The sequence below is a fragment of the Meles meles genome, chromosome 21 (genome assembly GCF_922984935.1).
Source record: "Meles meles chromosome 21, mMelMel3.1 paternal haplotype, whole genome shotgun sequence".
Classification (NCBI taxonomy): domain Eukaryota; kingdom Metazoa; phylum Chordata; class Mammalia; order Carnivora; family Mustelidae; genus Meles; species Meles meles.
In genome coordinates this window covers 42604519-42628748 of record NC_060086.1, presented here as the reverse complement: position 1 = coordinate 42628748, position 24230 = coordinate 42604519, and the positions used below count along the sequence as shown (strand labels likewise).

Below are 24230 nucleotides of genomic sequence, written 5' to 3'. Positions count from 1 at the left end.
GCCCCGCCCAGCAACGGCCCCGCCCGGCGGAAGCGCGTGTCGTCACTTCCGCCCGGCAGGGCGCGGACGGGGGGGCGCGGGCGGGGATCGCGGTTTCGGGAGCGGGGGCCGGACGGGAGGCGCGTGGGCAGAGGCCGCGGGCGGGGGCGCGGGCCGGGGGCGCGGGGCCTGGGCAGGACCGGGCAGCTTGGAGTCGGAGCGGCCACGGACGGCGTCCCCGCGGCGCAGTGTGAGTACGCCCCTGCTGTGGGTGCGCGTCCTTGTGTGCACGTGCTGCCCCGCGTCGGTCGGAAACCGCGCGTCCTGCGGCGTGCTCGCTAAGTGTAGCCGCCGTGTCGGGAGCCCGTCGTTGCCCCCAGCCGGGCCGCTGGTACCTGCGGCGCACCCCACCCACCCTGCCCCGGCCTCCCCAGATAAGAAATTTCTGCAGATTCTTATCATAAAAGGCTATTTAGTGACCTCCATCTCGGAGCCAGGGGCTCTCTCCCCGCATCCCGATAGGAACTCGGGCTCTTCACTGGCACCCCCGCCCGCGCTCGGGGGCTTGGCGCAGAGAAGCTTCAGGGCAGGCTTGCTAAATGGACGGTGGTGAATACTGGGCTTCAGGCCCCTGCAGGTGTTGGGGGGCTTCCTCCCTACCCTTGGGGGACAGGCACACTCCAGACCTCCCTTCTGCTCTCAAAGGAGGAGAGTCGAATCTGAAGCCTTCTAGAAAAAGGCAGTGTGTTGTTGGGGGAGCGAGCCTGGACTTGAGAATGAGACAGAAATGGGCTTGACACCCCAGTTCAGCCACTTATTTGCCGGTGACCTTGGTTAGCGCATTGAACCCTTGGCTCCCTCACTCTTGAGCTGCAAAACAGTCGTGATCACATCAAATCAGTCGGGTGGACGGGCCACATGGAGATGCCTGCTCACTGTCACACAGCCCCGCTAAGTGACGGCCAGTCCACGAGTACAAAAGAACAGGAAGCGAGGAAGCAGCGAGTGAGAGATGTAAACAAATTCTGGAACAACGGGAAGAGTGACTCACTTTACAAAGCATCCTCGAGACCTTTGGGGGGAACCCTGATAAGTTTCACTGAGGGTGAACCGAGGCAGGGGACTGCAAACAGGAGCCCCTGCAGGTCAGTGCATGGAAGCTGGGCACCTGGGCCGTCCACCCCTGCCCTGGCGTCTGTATCCAGTCTGCACCCCGCCCCATGCTTGGGATCCTCCAGAGAAAAGCTTTATTGCGCACCCCTTACAGAGTGAAAAGCCATTCCTGCAGTGAAGCCTCCCGCTCGTCAAAGCCATGTCCCCACAGAAAGAGCATCGAGGTGTCACTCATAGATGGGGACAGCCAAGGATGTCCAGGCTCAGGAGGAGCACCTGCAGTGTGAAAGATGGACCAAACCAGCAGACCCAGGGAGCCAAAGGAAGCTTTAGAAAGAACTGTATTTGGGGCGCCCGGCTGGCTCATTCGGTGGAGCATGGGACTCTTGGTCTTCGGGAGGTGAGTTCCAGCCCCATGTTGGGTGGGGAGCCTACTTAAAAAAAAGAAAAAGCTGTATTGACATTTCCAGAAAAGATGCTGCTTCCGTGAAAAGAGGTTAGGATTCCCCGAACAATAACGAATACAAAACAATTAGGAAATAAAGGGCTCTTAGAAATTAAAAACACGAGTAAAAACTCAAGAGCAGTTTGGGAAGGTACAGTTGGGAGCCGTCTGCCAGCAACCAGACACAAAGACAGAAGATAAAGAAGTTGAACACCGCCGCTAGGAGTGTGAGGAAGAACAGAGAAAGCAGAGAGGCGCGGACTCTATCACTGAAGGGTGCTGGTGTTCACGCTGAGAGGGCCCAGCCAGGGAGGAAAGGCCCTCAGCGACTGACGTCCCCTCGGAGGACTGCAGATGGAGCAAAGGCCCTGACAGCTTTAGGGAGGACGGGGTGAGGAGGGAGAAGAGCCTAGAAGAGGGCCTGAGAATAGGACTCTACTCCTGGAACACTGGAACCCAGAGATGGCCTCAGATTTCTGAGGGAGTAGGTTATCCGTCCACAGATTCTACCTAGGAAATCTTTCCACTAGGCATAGAGACATGGACAAAAAAAGGGACAAGTTATTTAGGTCCCATGTCCCCATTTGCATGGAACTGCCCGAGGGTTCCTGTCTCTAAAACATTAGGGCATACCAGTTGGAACATGACCTGGCATCCAGCAAGCGGGCTCCAACCCGGACAAGAGCCAAAGCAGAGCGCGGGAAGGTGCCTGTACAGATGTTCCAGAAAGGGGGTGCGCAGCCTGGAGCAGGAGGCCGCCATCTCCCACAGTGGGGCCTCCAGAGCGGACATGGAACCGACCGGGCTGTCCTCGCGTGCTTGAGCATCCGGAGAAGGGACGGCGAGGAGCTCCTCCTGTCTCTCAGAGCCGTTGGGGGAAAGTAGCACAATGAGCATGTACACCAACGAGCAAAGAAGAAAACGCCATCGTGGGAAAGGAAACGTAGTGACCGTTCCCTTGGCGGAGGACAGTATTTACGCAGCCATAACAACATAAACGCTGGCCAGTGAGTTCACCCAAAGTGGTGACAAAATCCGAGCCGGGGGAGGGAGAGGGCGTGAGAAGGCCAGAGCTTCATCTACGATTGTAGGAAGCCTTCTGGCGCCGCCTAAAGCGGGTAAATGGGAGAGCGGCGGTTTACAATCTCAGGTCTGTGGTTCGCAACCGGGGGCAGTTTTACCCCCAAAGCGAAGTTTGCGGTGGTCACAGAAGAGCGGGAGCGTTACTGAAGTCCGCCGGGCCGTGAGTTTCCCGTGGCCACTGTTAAAAAATGACCGCAAACTTAGCGGCTGCAAACAACACAGATTGACTCTCTTGCAGTCGGAATTCCCGAGGTCGGAACCAGTCTCACCGGGGTAAGATCAAGGGGCAGATGGGGCGCACGCCTTCCGGTGAGAACGCATCCCATCCTCTCTGGCTTTAGAGGCCCCCTCCTCCGTCTGCGGGGCGCATCCTGCCAGCCTCTCCCTTGACACACACCCACACACCCCCCCACCCCCCCCACCCACCCCCCCTTCCTCCGACGCCGCCTCCACACTTACCCAGGTGATGGTGCTGGGCCCACCTGCCTGAGCCTGAGTCCGGACCGTCTGCTGCTGTTAAGGTCTGCTGATGAGCACCCCTGGTTTTTTCATCCGCAACTTCAGTCCCCTGCTTTACCGCATCTGGTAGGTGTGCGCAGGTTCCAGAACATCTGGGGCACGTGCGTCTTGGGGAGGGGCTGTTATTCTGCCGGTACTGGAGGGGGGAGGGTGATGCCCAGGGATTCTGCTGGCTGGTCCCTCCGCGCAGGACAGCCCCCGCGTATCGTGTGGGCGGTGCTGAGGGTGCTTGTCACGCTGAGGAGGTGATAGGTTATGCCGGGGGCTTCTGGCTGGGGGGCTTGCGAAGGGAGCTCCCCGGGAGCAGAAATCTCTGCTCTCTCGTTCTGCGCTGTGAGTGGGTACGTGTGTGGGCACCTGGCGGATGGCACGCGTGCAGACAGGACGTGCGTGCTTTCCTCAGTACATCGTGGCTGCTTAGAAAGCCGCTGCTGGATAGCAGTAGAGTTTGTGACGTGTAAGTAATGGGTCAGTACAGCAGAGAGAGCTACGGGGTTGGGAGCTGTTGCCTCTGGAGAGCAGGACTGGGATGTGAAAGCGTGGGTCAGGGACAGTTTTAAGTTCTTCCTTAACTAGCATTCTGTTTATAATGTAAATTACCTTGGTAGAAATAAATACTTTCTAAAAAAGAAAACAAAACAGATTTGCTCAATCGCGGTGTCTTTAGGACGGCGTCCTTGTTGGGGCCGGGGCCCGTGCGCGGTGTTGGGGCTGCGAGTGGACCTGGCCCACGGGCGGCTTGGTGCCATTGGGGAAAGGGAGCATGCAGGCACTCCAAAGCCATGGTCCCCTGGTTTCTAGGAGGGTGTTGGGTGGATGAAGGGAGAGGTGAGGCCCAGGAAGGAGTCAGCCCTGGTGGGTCGGTCACCTCCTCCCCTCCTCCCAGAGTGACCCCTGCAGTGGGGGGAGGGCTCAGGGCTGGGCAGGGCACAGAGCCCCTCCTCCCCTATGCCCCACCCTGGGAGTTCCCGGGACTGTGGTGTGCTTTGCTGCCGCAGCCTGGCCCTGGGCTCTCTCCCCACATGCCTTCTGCACACTGTTGCCCAGCAGGAGCCCTGCTCCGTCTCCACGGGGGCCTCATCATCTCATGGGCTTCACAGCCATAGACAAGCAGGGCGGGTGTTTAAACTGCAAGTACGGAGCGTAGTGTCCTGCAGGGTCCTCTCCGTGACGCTGCATTTGGAAGTGGGTCTGCTGGTCCCTGTCGCTCTGCTGCTGTGGCCCAGCAGCCCCAGACCCGTGCCACCGCGCTGCAAGTGATTGTACCAGGCCCCGCCAGGGGGCGCCCGGACCCTCCCCTGCTGAACCAGGGTGGGGTGGGGGCTCCAGGCAGCCCCCCACCACCCGCCCCCACAAAGTACTCTCAGCAGGGAGGATATGCAGCCTCAGGGGACCTCGGCGGCCCGCATCGTGCCATGCTGCCCGCCCACCGCACACTCCAGGCGGCTCTCCAGGCCAAGGGCCCCCCCGGGGGAGACTGCTTTCCACACAGCTCCAGGTCCCTGTGGTCCTCCAGGTGCGCCCACAGCTGCCTCTCACCCCTACCCGACCAGTCCCTGTGCCAGTCACTCTCCATCAAAGCGTTTTTACCAGCAGCTCAAGAGGCCAGGAAGCCTCCGACAGGAACAGCAGGAGATGGTGCCCGTCCATTCTGGGGGCAGCTACTGTGTGCCAGGCCTGGCACCGAGACCCGCGCCTGGATTCGTGCTCACCGTAAGCTGAGGAGGGGCTCTCACCACCCCCGTGTGCAGGTGAAGAAACCGAGACAGGAGAGGTTGAGGTGCACGCCTCCCCCCATTCCCCCCACCGAGCACAGGGCGCAGGGCTTGGTTCACGTCTCCCCTGTTCCGCATGGCCTTTGTAGGGAGGGCTGCATTGCTTCTGAGTGCCCCCAGGGCTCCCCACAACCAAGTTGGGCCCCTCCTGCCTTAGAGGTGCACCCTCTGTCCTCCCAGCGCCTCTGGCCCCTTGACGTGGAGGAAAGGCTGTTCCCTTCCCTCCCACAATCACCTTCCCTTTCGCTGAGGAGACCGGCAGAGAGTGAGGGGCCATTTCCATGGGGAACTGCAGGTCTGGTCCCCACCGCTTTGCGGTCGGGCCGGGGGGCTCTAGGTCGGACCCCACTCGTCCCTCTGCTCACCCAACAGGTGATCTGAGCAAGTTCACTTTCCTCGTGCCTTGCTTCACCGATGAAGGAGTCAGTACTCGTCCACTTGGGGTACCTGGCTGGCATGCGACCCTTGATCTCCGAGTTTGAGTTCAAGCCCCACATTGGGTGTAGCAATTACTTTAAAAGATAAAATCTTGGGGCACCTGGGTGGCTCAGTGGTTTAAGCCTCTGCCTTCGGCTTAGGTCATGATCTCAGAGTCCTGGGATCGAGCCCCGCATCGGGCTCTCTGCTCAGCGGGGAGCCTGCTTCCCCCTCTCTCTCTGCCTGCCTCTCTGCCTACTTGTGATCTCTCTCTCTGTCAAATAAATAAATTCTTTAAAAAAAAAAAAGATAAAATCTTTTAAATTTTTTAGAAGATGTTATTTGAGAGAGAGGGAGAGAGAGAGAGAGAGAGCGAGCACGCACACAAGCCGGGGAAGAGGCAGAGGAGGGGAGCAGCAGCCCCAACGGGACTCGACCCTGGGATCAGGACCTGGGCCGAAGGCAGACACTTAATGACTGAGTCCTCTAAGTGCCCCCCAAAATAAAATTAAAAAAAAATTATCCACCTCATGGTATTGTTTGGAGATCAAAATAAGACATTTCAGGGTTACCTGGGTGGCTCAGTTGGTTAAGTGTCTGCCTTCGGCTCAGGTCATGATCCCGGGGTCCTGGGGCTGAGTCCCGTGTCAGGCTCCTGGCTCAGCAGGGAGTCTGCTTCTTCCTCTGCCTCCTCTGCTTGCCTCTCCCCCTGCTTGTGTCCTCCCCACACCCCCACACCTCTTTCACTCTCTGACAATAAAGTGTTTAAGAAGTTTGTGTCTTTTTTCCAGGATCCCTGGCATCTGGGACCTAGAAAATGTTCCATGAGTGGTGTGCTTGCTGGGGGTGGGCTGAGGTCAGATTATTTCGGGGCCTGCATCCCTCCTGGGCTGGGCTCAGGCAAGAATGGGCCGGGCTCTGCCCTCTGGAGGGGTTTGTTAGACGCATGCACGCACAGTGGAATACTCCAGTGGACCATTCAGATGAGGGCCATGCAGACAGGATCCTGTGGAACGAGAACAAGCCTGCCAGGCTGGGAAGGGTAGGAAGGACGTTCCGGGCGCGGAAACACAGAGGCAGCGGCATCACGGGTTGTCGGGTAAGGCAGAAAGATGAAAACTGGCCATCTGAGACAGTGGTCTTGGGGGAGGGGTATCACAGCCAGAGAGAAGGCTGGAGGGCCGCTGGGCCTTCTGCCCAGGCCAGGGCTGGGGTAAGAGGAGGGGTTTACTTTTTATTCTGGAAGCCGTGGGGAAGCACTAACCCTCTCAGGGCCCATGTGGCCAAGCTTGTGGCTGCAAGCATCCAGCTGCCGCTGGGAGGTGGGCTGGAGGGGACTCGCCAGCGTGGGTGGGAGAGGATGGGGGTGGGGGGACAGAGAGAGAGAGGAGATGTACAGGGGGTTCTTGAGTGATGCGGAGGACACCCACCAGTCAGCTCTTCTGGCCCCACTAGGGTTCTTCTAGCCCCCCCCCCCCCCAGTCTTTCCTCTTGTGGTGCCCACCTGCACCACTATTCTGGCTCAGGAGGCATCCCTTCGCGCACATCCCCTCATCCCGTGTCCTGACAGTCCTTCTTGAGGGGGAGCAGGGGCGTCCCCAGCGGAGCATCACTTAGAGTTCTAGCTGAAGGCCCACCCCGGGGAGAAGGTACTCTGACAGCCCACGCCCCTGTCCCCCAGCCTGGGCGCTCTTCCCTCTCCAGCCCTCCTCCTGCCTTCCGGGAGCGCCGCGAGGACCGCGGGGGCGAGCGGGCGGGGCCGGCGAGCACTTATAGCTGGTCCTCCGCGCTGGCCCCCCGACGCTGCCCCGGCTCCCCGGCGCCGCGGTCCCGCAGCGCGCCCCGACCCAGCCGAGTCAGCTGCTGGCCTGCCCCGCCGGGCGGCCGTCAACCCGAGCGCCCTGGCGCGGGGCCTGGCAATGCGGGGCCCTGCGGGCCGGCCGGTGCGCGCGCTGCTGTCGCTCCTGCTGCTCCTGTCGCCCCCCGCTGGCGCCTGGTACAAGCACGTGGCGAGTCCCCGCTACCACACAGTGGGCCGCGCCGCGGGCTTGCTCATGGGGCTGCGCCGCTCGCCCTACGTGTGGCGCCGGGCGCTGCGCCCTGTGGCCGGGTCCCTTGCCTGGGACACCCAAGGCCTGGGCGCGTCCCCCCAAGGGCTCTCTGCCAAAGACACCCTCTCCCCGGAGCGCGTACCCCGCGGTGCTCTCCTGCTCTCCTCGGGGGTTCGGGAACTGTTGGAGACGGGAAGCGGGTACCCCCGCGCAGGTCTCGGGGTCAGTGCGCCTTGGAGGCAGCGCGCCGCTGAGCCCCAGCCGGAACTGGAGCCCCGGCTGCGGGCCCCTTCCTGGACCCCGGTGGAGCAGGCCAGGTACGTGGGGAGAGAAAGGGGACGGGGACGGCAGCGGGTGGAGGATGTCTGGGGAGATCTGCGTGCGCTCGGGAAACCCCACAATCTCTCTCTCCCACTTCTTGCCCAGAAAGGCTTCCCTGGAGCTTCCTACCCTTCCCACCTAGGAACTAGTTGGGGGGGGGCGGGGGAGGGAGGGTGCACCGCCTTCTCCCCAAGGTCCTGCTTTGTTCTTTCTAGAGCCTTTGGCGTGTCTCCTGTTCGGCCATGGTCTGCACAGCGAACCATCTTCGCCGGTCCCCACCTCTCCCCAGGGCCATCCTGAGTGCACCCCTTGCTGGTGACGCCCCTCATCTGACCCAGAGGGAGTCTACTCGTCTGCCTGGGTGCACAGCTCAGGCCAGGCCAGCCGGTCTGGCCAATAAAAGCTGCCTGGTTCATGCATTCCCGCGTGTGACTCCTTTCCTCTGTGATGTGTTCTTGGCATCTCACTTCAGGGTGCAAATAGCTTCCTTCACACCCTGGCAAATATCGGGAGCCCTGTCCCTGGCCCGGGGGTGCCCCCTCCTAACCAGCTCGATCTCTAAGTGCTTGGGGGGATGGGCGAAGAGGGGACAGAGGCAGAGACTGGTCCCCTTCTCTTTCCCTCTCTACCACTGCCTCTCCTGTTCCAGGATGGGGTCATCAGACCAGGTCCGAGGGTCCCACAGGAGAGGAGAGGTCACAGGGGAGTTAGGCGCAAGGCAGACCCTGGGTCCCACTGCCATCCACCAGAAAGAGGGAATCAGGATTCACACCCTAGAGTCAGAGCCCCCATGCCAGCCTCCTGGGAGCCCCAGAGTGCCCCCTCACTATGTCCCCTGGCCGGGCTGGGGAGGAGTATGTCTTCCTTAAGAGACCTTAAGACCAAGTAGCCTACCCAACCCAGCCTTTCCCCCATCTCCCACGATTCATTTCAAACCCGACCGCTTTTGCACCCTTCCTTCCCCTCATCCAATGGCTTCTGGAGAGCAAGGGCCAACCCCCAGCCCCCTCCTTCAAGACCTGCTCTCCTCCTAGGGAGGAAGGACCCCCTGCCTCCCCAGAGACCCTTCCACTCTTATTGCCTCCACATTTTCAGTTATCGGCCCCAACCCCCATATAGAGATGCTCTGCCGTCGGGAATAAGGACCTCTCTCCACCTGGGCCCCTTACAGCTCCCGCTCACAAGTGCCTGGGCCTCTCCCTGCTTCTGCTTCCTCGTCAATCCTCTTCTGCGTGGGCTCTGACTCACAACTGTCCAGGGCCTCCAAGCGCCCGGTCACCGTGCCTTGATGCTGTCTGCCCTTGGGCCCTCCCTTGGCCATATGGCAAGGCCTTCCACTCGGACAGCAAGCCAGGAGCAGAGGAGGGTGGTCCCGTACCCCTTGAGCTGACTAGCTTCGAGATACTCACATGGAACCAGCCCCCACATTCTCCTTGGCCTCTGGAAGCCCCCATCTCTCCTTACTGGCAATTCCCGCTCATCTCCTGGGTACATCCTTTCCCCCATGTTGTCTCCTAATGTGGGTGCTTTTTTCTCTGCCCTCCCGATTCTTACCGACCGAGCCCTGACTGTACAGACTCTGACTCCAGGATCAGCCCTGAAGGAAGGGGTGTCCACAGACTCCTCAGGTCAACCCATTCTCTGCACTCCAAGTCCATTCCTGCTCCTGCATCTTGCCAAACTCGGCCTTTCAAAGCATGGGCATCCTGATCTGATCTCACTTCCAGGGCACAGCACTTCACTCGCCACCACCGACGGCGCGAAATCCACGTTCTGGGGCTGGGCCACACGGCTGCCCTGTCCCCTGGTCCCGTTGCTCCTTCCCATTCCGCACACAGACTGCAGGTACTCCGCGCCGGGGCCCAGTGGTCCGCATATGTTTGGTCACAAGCGCTGGACACTTGGTGAGGCTCTAGATTTCCCTGGCCTGGAGGTACCCCAGTCCAGAGGGGTGGACACCAGGTCCAAGGCGAAAAAGCAAAGCTGATTTGGGACTTGACAGAAGCCCGGCTTCTCTGCCTACCACCTTCCTGGCACCCCTGTGCCCCTGCAGTGCAAGCAGCCCCAAGGCGCCGGCCTCACTCGCAATCGCCACCCAGCAGGGCCAGGCTGGACAGAGTGGGCCAGAGCGGGTGGGGGGTCCCGGGCTAGCCCCTCGAGCGAAGCAATCCCACCGAGGGCCGGTAGGCGGCGCTGCGCGGCTGCGCTTCCGGACTGCAGCCCCGGTCGGCGCCTGCGGCGGTGGGAGGGGCCGGGAGCAGGGCGTGGGCGGGCCCAGAGCGAGTGGGCGGGTTCCTGCACCGCCTCCCTCGGGCGGTCCGCGCGGGTCTCCCCTTTTCTCTCCCTCTCGGCTCGGGGTGTCGAGTTCTCGCTCTTTCCGTCGCGCTGGTCCCGGCTGCTGCAGTTTCGGGCTCTGAGGAGAGGCCTGGCGTAGTCTGAAGGGGGAGGCCGTAAGCGAGGCCCGGTCATCCCGTGGGGCCCTTAATGCCCGGTAGGGAGGCGGCGCCGGCCCGGGAAGCTCCGGGGCATCGCCCGGGCGTCAGAGTAACGGCTCCACCCTGCAGACGGGCCCCCAAGACTTCCCTGGCCGGCGACCAGGCCTCTACCCAAGGCCACGCCCCGGAGTCCCCGCCCAGGCCCAAGCTCCGCCCATCGCCGCGGGGCGTCGCACCTGGGAGCTAGGTGCAAAGCTCAGAGGAAAGCCCCTTCCCGTCCCAGGGGACCCCTCTGACAGCCCAGGAGAGGGACGCCCCGGGAGGTCTGCCTTCCGTCTGTCGCAAGGCCTGTGTAGCAAGGTGGCAGCGAGGGCGTCGGGGTAGGGGTGGGGATCACCTCCTCGGCCTGGTCCCGGGCGACCCAAACACTACAGCCCCTGAGCGCCGCTCTCCTGGGTCTTCGTCCCGTTTCTCTGCCTCCCACTTCTGTCTCACGCGGGGCCCGCGGCTGGAGGAAGGGCATGGGAGAGTTTGCCGGAGAGCCGCTGGGTTAGCTTTCCCTGCATTTGTGCGTTGGGCCCCCATCCTTACCGTGTCCCCCTCACCCATTCCTGCCACCCCGTCGGGATTTACCTGCCGTGCTCCCCGCTACCTTAGTTCTGCGGCTGTGCCCCCCCCCCTTGTTACTCTCTGACGTTGCCTTTGTTATTCTGTTATCTTCCTGGTCCTCCCCAGCTCCTTTTCGGCTTTGGAGCCTCCTTTGTTAGGCTGTGATGCAGTGTTCTGGCCCCTGGCTGGGACCACATGTCCCTGGTTACTCCTCCCTCATCTTCGCAGACTGGTTGAGGCTGATCCTGGGAGTTTCTGTGCCGTGGCAGGGGGAGGAGATCTCCAAGGGAGGTCCTCCCCGGAGGACCAGGCGCTCCTAGTTCTGTACCCCCAGCCTGGGGGGCTCCCATCCAGCTACCTGCCTAGACTCTGGCGTGGCCCCATACCACAAACTGGCAGGTCCTGGTTGCTGGGGGTGACCCCTAAGCCCCATCCGGGCTGGTATGTGGTAGACCGCACCCATGTCACAGCCTTCAGGAGCAGCAGCACCAGGCTGGGTCCAGAGAGGCAGGCACAGACCGGACAAGCAAGCTCTGGACAGGCAAGCAGACAGACGGAGGTGGCCAGCTCAGCGGGAGCCTTGTGGCAGCATCAGCCAGGAACTTAGAGGTGGGGGTGGGGAAGCCCCCGTGCAGTCTTGGCCTCAGTGGCTTTTAGGGGCAGCAGCCGGGTGTGGACACCCAAAGGGCTGCGGCCCAGGATGCTACCCAGAGGAGAGCCCTGTGCTTGGGCGGGGCCTGGGCACCCAGGCTGAGGGCGCTGGAGAGGGGAGAAGGAGCAGCAAGGACGGGGCCTGAGCCGAGCCTGCTTCTGCCCCCATGGGGAACTGCCTGGGCTGGTTATGCCTGACCCCCGGGGAGCAGGTATGTGCAGGGGTCTGGGCGGCTGGGGAGGGGCAGGCTGAGGGGGAACTCAGCTGTCTTCCTGTATCTGAGGCTGAGAAAAAGCTCCACGATAAAGTGTGGACTTGGACTCTCACAGCAGTGCCCAAGAAGAGCTGGGAACCTTGCCTAGGTCCCATTCCTCTCTAGAACTCAGTTTCTTGATCTGCAAAATGGCCTGAGCGCCCATGGGTTTTTCCGGATAAAGCATACTCAGAGGCTCGACAAAGCATAACCAATTTTCAGTTGTCATTGTTGTCTGGTTGGGGGAAGGGGCACTCATGCTGGGGCTAGCAGCTGGACACTGGGGGAGAAGGATGGAGGGAAGGGTGGGCTGGGGTGGGGGTGGGGTCACAGGAGCTCGGACACGGGAACAGCTTCTCTGAGCACTGATCACAAGCCAGAGGTCAGAGGCCAAAGTCCTGGATACATGTCATCTCTCCCTGGGATGAGCAGGGGCACAAGTGAGGGTCCCTGGCAGAGATAGTTGTCTGCTGGGGGATGGGTAACGTTTAACAGACATCCCCAGCACAGATAAGCAAAAAGGATTTCCTGGGGAGGGCTGGAGCCACTCGGTCACTGGCCTGCAGAATATAGGGACGGGCTGCTGCCTTGTTACTTCCAAACTCCTTTTTGCCTCCTGGACCATCTTGGGACTCCACTGGGCTAGGGCAGCTCTGGGTGCAGGACAGATCCCCAGACAGGGACAGGGGGGTTGTGGGGGCAAGGGAGGGTGTGTTCCCGAGGATGGTGGACAGAGCTGTGGCCCTTGTTCTTACCCTCCGCCCCCGTGTGGATTTGTTCTGCCTGAGGACCCCTTCTCCACTCCTCTCCCACCTCAAGAGCCCGCTTCCGTGGCACGCATGCATACAGTAGGTGCTCAATAAATGTTCTTGGACTAGGAGGCAAAGGCGCTGGCGCCAGGGAGGCTGCCCAGAGTCCGGGCGAGACAGAGGGGGTCCCAAGGCCCAGCGGCCTCCCCCGCCCCCGGGATTGGCAGGGTGCCGAGCGCGGCCTCAGCCAGGACCGGCCGGGACTCGGGGCGGGGGCGGCCCCACCGAGGAGGCGGGGGAAGGGGCGGGCGCGGGGGCGGCGCCGCAGCCCGAGCCCGAGCCCGAGCCCGAGGCGACGGGAGCCGAGCGGGAGCAGCCGAGGGCGCCGCCGGGTCCCCAGCGCCGCCGCCGCCACCGCCGCCTCCGCGCCCGCCCCCCGCGCCCCTGCCTGCCCGCGGCAGGCGTCAGCGCCGTGGCCGGCCGGTGGTCGGCCGGTGGGCAGCCGCCGCCATGGCCGCCCCGGAGCCGCTGCGGCCGCGCCTGTGCCGCCTGGTGCGCGGCGAGCAGGGCTACGGCTTCCACCTGCACGGCGAGAAGGGCCGCCGCGGCCAGTTCATCCGGCGCGTGGAGCCGGGCTCCCCCGCCGAGGCGGCCGCGCTGCGCGCCGGGGACCGGCTGGTCGAGGTCAACGGCGTCAACGTGGAGGGCGAGACGCACCACCAGGTGGGTGCCCGCGCCCCGCCCCCGGCCCGCCGCCCCGCCGGGCCCCCTCCCCGGGGGCGCCTCCCCGCCTCGCGCTCGCTCGCGCGGGGCGCCAACGACCGCGGCTCCGGGCGCTGCGTGCGCCCAGGCCTCGGCGCCCTGGCCCGGGCGGAGGGGGTCGCAGAGGGCCTGCGTGGGTTCCCGCTACGAGGTCCGGACGTGGCCTCGGAGGCAGCGGCGGCCGCCGGCCTCCTTGCTCGCCTCTCCCGCTCGGCCGGCTGGTGCTGCGCCGCGGAGGGGGCGTCCCGGCAGGGAGGGGCCCGCAGTGCGGCTCCGGGCTCCGGGCCCAGCGCTGGAGTCTCCTTCGGGCCTCAGTGTGCATGCGGCGGTCACCCGGGGGCCTCCGTGCCTGCGGGGTGCTGAGTGCTTGTCTGCGCGTGTAAACACGTGCTCGTGTGTACACGTCCCTCTGGGGGTCACGCACGTGTGACCACATCTGCCCCTGGGGGTACCTGGGGGATCCCAGTGAGGGCCCACCTGTATGTGCCTGTGTCAGCGAGTGTGTGTGTGTGTGCGTGCACGTGCTGCACTGTGCGTGTGAATGTACCCCTGTAGGTGTGTGTGCGCACAGATCTGCAATCCGGTGTGTGTGTGTGTGTGTGTCCGGGCCTGTGGGTCGGCCTGCCTGGCTGTGTGTAGTCATTAGTGTGTGTTGGCAGGTCAGTGTACTAATGTGTGTTTTGGCTGATGGCGTCTGGGTCCCTTAGAGTCGCTGCTGGCGGCAGCACGTCCCCGTTGGAGGCCGCCCGCCCTGCAGGAGCCGCTGCCGCAGCCCCCTGCCTCCGGCCTCTGGGGATGAGGGCCAGAAGGAGGGCAGGGTCTGTTCTGGCAGGTTCTGCTCCCTGGGGACTCTATCTCCCACTGGCCAGGGACTCCGCTGGCGTCAGTCCAGCTCCCTCCACCCCTTCTGCTCAGGGTTCTCGGTGTCCTCCCCAGCCCCTGTGAGTCTGTGACCTGTCTGCGTGGCCAGCCCTGGGGCCTGGAGATTAGTAAATTGGTTCTTGGCTGCACCAGCAGCTGAACTCCTGCTTCTACCCCTGAGGCCCCTGCCTGTCTCTCCGTCTGCCTACCTTCTGTCCTGCACTCAGAGTTTCAACTGGATAAAGCTGTTTGCTGAAGGATGGTGGGGGAAGGCCGGAGGTCTGGGCTCGGCGGACCACAGGGAGGGGCTGGCACAGCGTCACCTGGCTTTGGTTTAACCGTCACTGCCCGCCCGAGCCCCAGAGCACCAACTTCTTCCAGGCTCCCAGGTGCTGGTCTCTGTAGCTCACGCACAAAACAATGCTGGCCCAGGAGGGAGCAGGTGCGGTCACAGCTCCCATTCTCCAGATGAGGAAGCTGATGTCTAGGCTGAGTCCCACAGTCAGGAAGCCACAGGGTGCTGGGGTCCTCCGGCGGCCCTCACCAGGAGAGAGGAGGGGACAGAGGAGGGCCCGGGGAAGATGGGCCCGGTTCACACCCTGCTATCTGTCGACAGCTTCTGCTGAGCAGCTGATGGGGGCCCTCTCTGCCCTCCCCCAACACTTGGGGTGGGGGTCTTGTCCTTCCCACTCCGATGCCCAGGGGGCACTGACCGCGCCTTCTCCCTGCACACCACACCCGGATTCACACACTCCGTGGCCCCGCACGTGCTCTGGACACTTCACAGACTCCTGTATAGGTACACCACATAGGTGCTCCCGACGTCACGCTCGTCCCACAGGGGGGCCTCTGTCTGCTGGCTCTGAGCCCTGCTTTCCAGGCTGTGTGTGGGTGCCTCAGCGGGTACCTTGCCTCAGGAACCAGGCCTTCCCGTCTCTGCAGGTCCGGCAGGAACAGGGGCTCAGGGTCCGGTCTGGAGGCAAATGGAGAGCTCAGGGCAGGCGTTTCGACATCTGTGCTCCACTACTGAGAACAGCAGTGGCCGCAGATATCCCGACGGGGACCTAGGGAGACCCCTTGCTCCCTCAACCCCAGACCGAAAGACAGACCCTGGATGCATGCCTGCCCACACATCCTTGCACACACTCACACCCTAAAAACCCCAGACGTAGCCGTGCACCGCCTTCCAGACCGCCTGATTGCTTCACCCAGCTTCCCGGCCCCTCCTGGACCGGACCCGGAGTGAGGCGAGGCCCCCCAGTGACCCTGTGGCCCTCGCAGCCCCGAATCAGAAGTCCTGGGTAAAGAGGGAGGGAGCTGCCGAGCCCTGGGGGTGGGGGGCGGAGCCGGCGGGCCTCTCGGTCCAGCCACCCCACCCCTGGTAGGCCAGCAGCCGGCCTGCCAGCCGGGGCCAGCCCTGGGTGGCTCCGCTGTCCATGTGCTGCCCAGAGTGCTGACTGCTGACCTGTTCCCCCCAACCTGCCCGGCCCAGGTGGTGCAGAGGATCAAGGCCGTGGAGGGGCAGACTCGGCTGCTGGTGGTGGACAAGGAGACGGACGAGGAGCTCCGCCGGCGGCAGCTGACCTGCACCGAGGAGATGGCCCAGCGAGGGCTTCCACCCGCCCACGACCCCTGGGAGCCAAAGCCGGACTGGGCACGTGCAAGCAGCCTGGGCTCCGAGGCCGGCCAGAAGGTACGGCGGGCTCGCGCACGGGGCAGCCCCGACTTACCCCACAACCGCTGTGCCTGCTTCCTCCGCTCACCTCCAGAAGTCTCCATCCCCTCTGCCTCTTGGGGCAACTGGTGACTACCGTCTTGCCTCCTTGGAGCCACTCTTTGTGCCCTCAGCCTGTGTTCTGAGCCAGGTGGGCCCAGGGGAGCGTGGCCCTGGTCCCTGGCCCCCCGTCTCTGGCCCTCTTCCCCAGGATGCCCATCGGAGCTCCCTGGCCTGGGAAAGGTCTCTCTGACGAGCCCAACCTAGGGGCTGAGGGAACCGGGAAGGGTCTGCCGGGAGGTCTCGGGATGGATGGGATGGCACCTGGCTCTGTGTTCATGTCAGGTGTCTGCCTGTCTAAGGAGCCTGCTTGTGCTGGGAAGGCCTTGGAAGGTAGGGCCCGGGCCTCCTCTGCGGGCAGTGCGTGGTGGGGGACAGCCGGGGACACTGTCTAAGCTGTCTCCTCAGTTTGGGGTCTACGGCGGATGGGGTGCTTTTCCCTTCCTGCATCTGCTCCAGGCAGAAAAGCTAGAAGACGTGTATGGGGGGGGCTGCTGTTCTGCCTTCTGTGTGGCAGGACTTGGGGGGTGCTACTCGAGGGGGGCCAAGAGGGAGAGCCTGACTCTGCTTGTTCTGCGCACTCTCTCTCTCTTTTTTTAAAGATCTTATTTTTTTTTTAAAGATTTTATTTATTTATTTGGCAGAGAGAGATCACAAGTTGGTAGAGAGGCAGGCAGAGAGAGAGAGAGAGAGAGGGAAGCAGGCTCCCTGCTGAGCAGAGAGCCCGATGCGGGACTCGATCCCAGGACCCTGAGATCATGACCTGAGCCGAAGGCAGCGGCTTAACCCACTGAGCCACCCAGGCGCCCAAGATCTTATTTTTTTCCCCTTTCTTTGAGAGAAAGGTGGGGAGAGGGAGGGGGAGAGAGAGAGAGCCGTAGGAGGGGCGGAGGGAGAGGATCCCCAGCCAGTCTCCCCACTACGTGTGGAGCCTGACCCGGGTCTCGACATGCGGCGTGATCTCACAACTCATGAGATCATGACCCTGAGTCCAGACCACCCAAGTACCCTGATTGCTCTGTCCTCTTGAAACCCCATGGTACTGTTTCTCATGCCCGTTTTGCCTTTCTTTTTTTTTAAGATTTTATTTATTTGTTAGAGAGAGAGGAAACACAAGCAGGGGGAGTGGGAGAGGGAGAAGCAGGCTCCCCAGTGAGCAGGGAGCCCCATGTGGGGCTCGATCCCGGGACCCCAGGATCATGATCCAAGCCGAAGGCAGATGCTCAAGGGACTGAGCCACCCAGGCGCTTTTTTTTTTTTTTTTTTTAATTTCTTTAAAGAAATTCAATCCCAGGGGTTTCCCCAGATCCCACTTGGAGAACCACTGGCCTCATGCCAGAGAAGGTGTGAGAGCTGAAGTTTCCGGGTGTGCGCATCTCCGGTGCGAGCCGGCTATGCCCGGGTCCTGGGGGGCCGGCATTTCAGGTGGGAAGCCAGCCTGGGCACAGGCCTGGGTCTGAACCCCGAGGATGCTTTTTGTTCCTTGGGCTCCAGAGCCCCGCAGGGGTGGTCGGGGCCCAAGTCGGGGGAATCCGAGTTGTCTGTGGGGTTTCAGGGAGTCCTGGGCTGGTGTGTGGGCTGGTCTGGCTCCCCGGCTGGCCGGCCGGCCGGCTGGAGCCCCTCTCCTTCAGGGGCGTCTTACCTCCCAGAGGAAGCGCCCCTCCCCTCCAGGCGTTTGTCCATTGATTTAGACACAAACGCTGAGTTCACCTTCCTGTGGAAAAATCCGCCCAGGGCTTATCTGTAGGGTGGGGTGCTGAGGCACCTTGTCCTTGGGTGGGACCTTCCCCCTCTGCTATTTCAGGCTCTGGGAGCCACAGGAAGCCTTAGGAGGGGGCTTCCTCTGGGCGTATTTTTAGAGGAACAAAGTGGGGCCTGACTAGCAGGGGCTCCGTGGTGGGGGCTGGCCTGGGGATGGGGCCTCCAGGGAGGTCGGGGGGCCCAGAGGACAGGGTCAACCCTTCCCTCCCAGCCAGAGTACCTGCTGTCTAACGGGCTGAGCTCAGAGGAAGAGCCAGGCCTTGGCTGACCTCCCCAAACCGACGGGCGGTCAAGGTGCCTGGGAGGGGGGTGCTCGCAGGCAGGGCGGCCGGGTGGGACGACGGCTTTGGGTCTGGCGCACAATGAAGGGTCCCACCATTCATTCATATGGGCCAAGCTGGGAGTCAGGACCCTGTGAGTCACTCCTGGCCTCTCTGCTCCTTGTCCCCTGTCCCGGCTGGGCTGGGGGCAGTGGGGCTGGGGAGAGCACCGAGGGGGCAGGTCCTCCCACGGGGGTGCTGTGGGGTCCTCGTCAGTGGTGACTCAGCCCCAGGCCAGCTGCAGCGCAGCTGATCCTGCCAGTGACGACAGGGACAGCCCCCGCACAGACCAGGCAGGCCGTGATGCCGGGGCCTTGGAGGTGGGGACAGAGCTGGGCCCCCACCCTGGTTCCACAGGCCCTTGTGTGCACGTGAGGGGGAGTCCCGTGGGGGCTGGCTGCCTGGTATGGGGGCCCCCGGGCCTGCGGGAGAGCCCTGGGAGCCTCCGCAGGACTGTCTCCTGCTGTGGCGCTGGGGACCCCTCCCTGGCCTCCCTGTGCCCCCAGCCCTGGGTCCTGGGGGGCAGGGCAGGGCCTCCCAGCAGCTTCCTTCCTTCCTTTCTTGGGACGGGGTGCCTAGCTGCGGCCTGAGCACGGGAGGGGGACCCAGCCGCCACCCTGCTCCCCAAAGTGACTCAGCCCCCCCGTCCCCACCCATCCCTGGGGAGTTGGGGCCACTGTGGGAGGTGGATAAATGGGTGGTGGCCTGGGCTGGCTGGAGACTTTAGGCCACTTCAGCTGGACACCCGGCGTCTGCCACTGCTCTCCTGCCTCCCATGGCCCGCTCTGGGGATGCCACACCGCCGGCCCCAGCCCCAGGAGCCCCTCCGCAGAGACCGTCCTGGGGACTCGCGCAGGTCAGCCTGGGCGGGGGCAGGGTAGGCAAGGAGGACCCCCAGCAGCCCGGCTTAGCCCATGTCCCCCAGGGTCAGGAGAGGGGATTGGGGATGCCCCGGCGACCCTGGTGCGAGCAGGCTGGACCCTGAGCAACAATGGGGGCCTTTCTCTGCCAGGGCTGGTGAGTCACCATCTGGGGGGGCACAGCCCGGCTCCTGGGGTACCCCCATGCCAGCGTCTTTGTCTCGTCACGGGCTCGGCTTTGAGACCAGGGCTTGTCCAGCTCCGGGCTGCCCATCGTTGAGCCAGTGGGAGTCCGAGGGCCTGCCTGGGAGGCGGCAGGAAATGCTCCGAGCCAGGACAGGGAGGCAGGAATGTGAGCGATGCGGAGCGCCTGCTGGGCCCGTCCTGACCTGCTGCTTCTCGGAGCCTCTCCACGCAGCCTGCCTCCGCCCCAGCACGGCCCTCAGCCTGGGGGGCGGGTGCGGGTGCGGGAGACGGGGCTCCTTGGGTGCCTCCGGGCAGGAGAGCATTAGGGCAGAACTTCCAGAGAAGGCTCCCGGCTGGTGCGGTGAGCGGTGGGTGTGCGGGGGGTGGGTGTGCGGGGGGTGGGGGGGCCGGCGGGGGCCGGGCAGGGGGATGGCCAGGATGGCCCCAAACCCGGATGTGACTTCAGCCGGGCCTCATGGCCCCGGATGGCCCCCCCAGTCCTGCTTCCTGTTTGGGGACCTCGAGAGACCCGCCAGGGAGGTCACTGCGGAGGGCGTGAGAAGAGGCCGCAGGGCTCAGCGCCAGGGGGCTGTCCTCTCGAACCCGTGCGTTGCCATCGGCGGGTTGCGAGCCGTGTCTGTGGGTCTGGTCTCTGTGGCCGCGCGCCGCTCACACCTGGGCCCGGTGCACCTGCCGGCTGCGCTTGGTCCTGGCTGGGGCTCTGCTCCCGACCTGTCAGCCTCGGCACCTGGGCTCCGGCAGCCTGGATCGGAGAGGCACCGCCGCGGGGGGCTGGGGGGGCTCCTAGTCTGTGCCTCCAGATGCGTCTGGGAGAGGGAATGAGTCTGGGTGGGGGGCCCTGGGGCACTTGGGGGGTCTCACCCCCGTCCCTTCAGCCTATGTTGAGCAACCGAACCCCTGGGGAATCGAGGAGCCGCTGTCCTATCCCTTGAGTCCCTGGGGTGATGGGGGGGGTGGTGGCCTGCAGTGGCGATCCCAAGGACACGTGCGCATAGGCTTTGGGGGTCCGGGAAGGGGTCCCAGAGGAGGGGTGCAGGCTGGGCAGGAAGAGGGTGTTCTGCATAAGTGGGGGGCCCAGAGGCAGGGCCTCCCACCTGCCCTGTGAGAAGAGAAGCGCTTGGGTCCGTAGCCAGGCAGACTGGCGGGCCAGAGGGCTCAGGGTCAGATTTGAGGCTTGGAATGAGCTCAGAGGCCCCGAGGCTGGGAGTGGTTGGGGGGTGGCCCGAGCAGCAGGGGGCAGGTGCCTGGGGCCTGGGCAGCTTCCCTGAGGGTGAGGTAGGTGGAGGGTCAGGGAGGGGCCCCAGAGAGCACCCCACCCTGCACACGCTCCCCTGCACGCGCGCCAGAGTCCTGAGCAGCCCCGGAAACCCGAGCCACGGCCCGCCCGCGCTCCGGCCACCGGCCATGTTTAATTGAGCACCCGCAGCCGCTGGGCACTGTGGTCGCAGCCCCAGGCCGTGGCCGGGTGGGGGTCCTGGGGCCTGGCCCCCAGCTGCACGGCCCCCTGACCCACACAGCCCCATACTGCAGGATGCCAGAGGTAAAGCCCGGCGAGGCCCTGGGTGGTCGATGGGGGGTGCTCGGGGCATCGTGGGCCTTCTGTGTCCGGGTTGGGGGGGTGGGACGGCGGGTCCCACCCTTGGCTTTCCCAGGCTCAGGCCCCTGCACCCTGTCTCTGGGCCCCGTGGGGGTGGTAGTGGCTCCAGCTGGCTCTGGAATGTGAGAGAGGCCACAAAACAAACAAAACAAACGTCAGCCTTTCGCTTGGGCAGGGCAGCGGGAGGGGGTGCACCCAGGACGCCGTGCTGAGTGGCCGCTCCTAGGACCCTGGCCTGGGCTCAGCGCTGCCCATTAGCAGGTCCCCTCGCACCCTGTAAAGCCCCTGGTCCCATGCGAGGTTGTTTGGGGTTTGGAAACTGAGGTTCTGCTCGAGATCCTGCTGCCGGAGCTCGGCCCCGGGCAGCCCAGCAGGGCCCCCATACTGGGCACAGTGTTTGACCCTGAGACCTGGGGCTGCCGGGCGGGGCGTGACGTTGAGTGTGGAGTTGGGGTTCCTCTCACTCTTCTCCGCTGCAGCTGCCTTCTGGGGGCCGAGGCCTGGCAGGGGGCTGGGTCAGGGGCCTCGGGGGTGGGGGCGGGGGCAGATCAGGACTCAGCCTGGTCTCCTGTGCCTGCAGGATGTCAGCGGGCCCCCGAGGGAGCTACGCCCTCGGCTCTGCCACCTACGGAAGGGCCCCCAAGGGTACGGGTTCAACCTGCACAGTGACAAGTCCCGGCCAGGACAGTATATCCGCTCCGTGGACCCAGGCTCGCCGGCCGCTCACTCTGGCCTCCGCGCCCAGGACAGACTCATTGAGGTACCTGTCATGGAGGTTTCAGGGTGCTGGCTGTCACCAAGCCTGTGTCTGGGCCCGTGCCCCCCACCCCGAGTGTGTGTCTGGGCCCGATTGCCCCCTGAGAGTGTGTCTGGGTCCATGACCCCCCACAGAGTGTATGTCTGGGCCCGTGTCCCCCCAAGTGTGTGTCTTGGCGTGTCCCCTCGAGCGTGTGTCTGGGCCCCTGTTCCCCTGAGCGTATGTCTGGGCCCGTGTCCCCCGGAGCATGTGTCTCTGCCCATGTCCCCCCAGTCATGTGTCTAGGCCCATGCCCCGCACGCTGAGTGTGCGTCTGGGCCCGTGTCCCCCACTCGGAACGTGTATCTGGGCCCCGTCCCCTGGAGCGTGTGTCTTGGCCCGTGTCCCCTGGAGGAGCGTGTGTCTGGGCCTGTGTCCTGCAGAACATGTCTGGGCCCGTGTCCCCTCGAAGCATGTCTCCGCCCACATCCCCCCAAGCATGTTTCTGGGCAGAGAGGTCTTTGCTGGGAAGAGGAGAGATGCTGGGAACTTGAGCTGACGTTCCTCTGGCTGCCACGGCTGGTGACAATATCAATGAATATTTGATGCCACACCTGGCTGGGTGGCTCGCGGGGAGGGGGCCTGTGGGGGCCTGACCTCTGGCGGGGCTGACCCCACGCTGCTGGGGGCAGGTGAACGGGCACAACATTGAGGGGCTGCGCCACGCAGAGGTGGTCGCCAGCATCAAGGCGCGGGAGGACGAGGCCCGGCTGCTGGTGGTGGACCCTGAGACGGATGAGTACTTCAAGCGGCTGCGGGTCACGCCCACTGAGGAGCATCTGGAAGGTGGGCTGCTGCCTGGGGGCCTGGGGATGGGGCGGAGCCCGGGGGCCTGGGCAGCCTCTGACACCCTGTCCCCACAGGTCCACTGCCATCACCAGTCACCAACGGGACCAGCCCTGCCCAGGTGAGAGGGTGGATGGACCAGGTGGGCCCAGGAAACCGTAGGGGCGCCTCTAGGGATCCCCAGGCCTGACCGAGTCCCCCACCTCAACATCTCCTTGTGTTGGTGTGACAGTGAGACCCAGTTGTGCCCGGCCAGCTGTAAATCTCATGCTCCCTGTGGGTCCTGGCCCGGGTCAAGCACACCCCGGCCCCACGGGGCTCTTGGCCTTGCCATTCCCTCTGCCCAGCGCTGGCCGGTGACCTGAAGTCCCCCTTCGTCACCCCTTGGGAAGCTGGCCCTGGCTTCCCCCCAGGGGATGCTCTTGGGGGTGATTCCTGTTGTAAGCTGGCCGGGGCCGGCTCTCCAACCCGCTGCAGCACCTGTCCACCCGCTGCCGGGAGTCCCGCGTCCTGCCCAGGCTGGGCCTGGAGCCCAGTAGAGGCTCGGCGCCTGCTGCGGGCCGGAGGAGATGTGGCTCTGGTGTGCGCATGCGCGTGCCCGTTTGCGTGTCTGGGGGGGGGCCGGCTCCTGGGCAGGGTCCCTGAAGCCACACCTTGCCCTTGGTTTCCCAGCTCAATGGTGGCTCAGCGTGTTCGTCCCGAAGTGACCTGCCTGGCTTAGACAAGGACACTGAGGTAGCAAGTGCCCGCCCACCTCCACTGCTTTGCTCACACACGAGGGGGGTGGCGGTCAGGGGCCTCGGGCGTGGGCTTTTGTGTAGCCGATGGCCCGGACAGGGGGGTCAGCCTGTGGCGTGAGCTCCCTGGGAGGGATCACGGGCCGGAGGGCTTGGTGCGGGGCTCACTCTGGCCTCCTGCCGGCTCTGCCCCCCACCCCAGGACAGCAGCACCTGGAAGCGGGACCCCTTTCAGGAGAGTGGCCTGCACCTGAGCCCCACGGCCGCCGAAGCCAAGGAGAAGGCGAGAGCCACCCGCGTCAACAAGCGGGCGCCGCAGATGGACTGGAACCGGAAACGCGAGATCTTCAGCAACTTCTGAGCCCCGCCCCGCCTGTCTGCACGGCCCTCGGCCCCGCCCCGCGGGCCCCGCCCCGAGCCCCCCAAGCCTCAGCGGACTGGACGGGGTGCTCCCTCGCCCCCAGAAGCTGTGCTGGTCCCATCACCACCCAGGAACCAGTGTGCGCCCCAGTGAGCCCCGTCCTGCCCCCCCCACCCCCGACCTGCTGGGTGCTGGATAGGGGAGAGGGGGCCCCTCTGGAGGTAGAAGAGAGTGTCAGGGAGGGGCAGCGGTGACGGTGGGCCAGGCCCTTGCTGCTCTCCCCGGGCCTGCTGACTTAAAGGAATTTGTGTTTTTGCTTTTCTTCCAAAAACAAAAAAGAAAAAAAGAAAAGAGCTCCAGCTCCACATGTTTCCACTTACTACCAGAGTCCCGCCCCCGCAGATGCCTCTCAGTCACTGCAATAAAGCAAACCTTTCTCTGCAAACCATTTCCTCCCCACCCTCAGCAGCAGCCATCCCAAGTGGGAGCCCCGGGCACTTCCAGGGAAAGAGAAAAACGTACGGGGGGGCCAGGCCTGGTTGTGGGGGCTTCAGGGTGACCCTGGGGAGGCCCCATGTGGCTGTGGGAGCTGTCCCTCTGCCCCCTCCCTGCTGGGGTGGTCCCCAGGCCAGGGCCCCACGTCCCTGCTGCACTAGAGCCTGGGCCTGGGCTCCAGGGGCCCGAGGATGGAGGCCCTGTGTCTTCAAGAAAGGGTGGCCTCTGGACAGGCCTCTTGTCCCTGCAGGAGGCAGGGGGAATGTGGCTGCGGGAGATCCTGCCCCCAAGGGACCTCCCCCACCCTCCCTTTCCTCCTGGCCCCGGCCGAACCCCACTGACATTGTTGTCTGCCGTCTAAGCCATAGCGCATGCGCGCCCTCCTAATAAACAGGCCTTCCTCAGACCCGTGGCCGCTTGTCCTTCCTGAGCCCTCACTTGAGGGTGGGGGGCTGTGGTCTGGGCAGGAAGGAGGCAGCCTGGGAGCCTGCTCTCGCTCTCGGAGGCTGGAA

At 64.0% G+C, this 24230-nt stretch overlaps 2 protein-coding genes across 7 annotated transcripts; both read left to right on the top strand.

Annotated features, from left to right (window-relative positions):
* The first annotated feature begins 64 nt into the window (after window positions 1-64).
* NPW (neuropeptide W) lies at window positions 65-8122 on the top strand. Of its 2 annotated transcripts, XM_045992712.1 has the most exons (5): window positions 65-229; window positions 1247-4655; window positions 4736-4890; window positions 6123-7699; window positions 7919-8122. In XM_045992712.1, exons 4-5 carry the CDS (start codon window positions 7251-7253, stop codon window positions 8001-8003), a joined length of 534 nt encoding a protein of 177 aa, XP_045848668.1. In that variant the 5' UTR covers window positions 65-229; window positions 1247-4655; window positions 4736-4890; window positions 6123-7250; the 3' UTR covers window positions 8004-8122. The 2 variants fall into 2 exon arrangements, with proteins under 2 accessions (XP_045848668.1, XP_045848667.1); XM_045992711.1 differs by lacking the exon at window positions 1247-4655 and having other exon boundaries at window positions 6123-8122.
* A 4278-nt stretch (window positions 8123-12400) lies between these two features.
* On the top strand, window positions 12401-24124 carry SLC9A3R2 (SLC9A3 regulator 2). 5 transcript variants are annotated; one of them, XM_045993800.1, is made up of 7 exons: window positions 12401-12500; window positions 15517-15717; window positions 21124-21303; window positions 21972-22125; window positions 22203-22246; window positions 22798-22863; window positions 23065-24124. In XM_045993800.1, exons 1-7 carry the CDS (start codon window positions 12492-12494, stop codon window positions 23221-23223), a joined length of 813 nt encoding a protein of 270 aa, XP_045849756.1. In that variant the 5' UTR covers window positions 12401-12491; the 3' UTR covers window positions 23224-24124. The 5 variants fall into 5 exon arrangements, with proteins under 5 accessions (XP_045849756.1, XP_045849754.1, XP_045849755.1 ...); XM_045993798.1 differs by lacking the exon at window positions 12401-12500 and adding an exon at window positions 12764-13124; XM_045993799.1 differs by lacking the exon at window positions 12401-12500 and adding an exon at window positions 12768-13124 and having other exon boundaries at window positions 22798-22860.
* The last annotated feature ends 106 nt before the right edge of the window (window positions 24125-24230 follow it).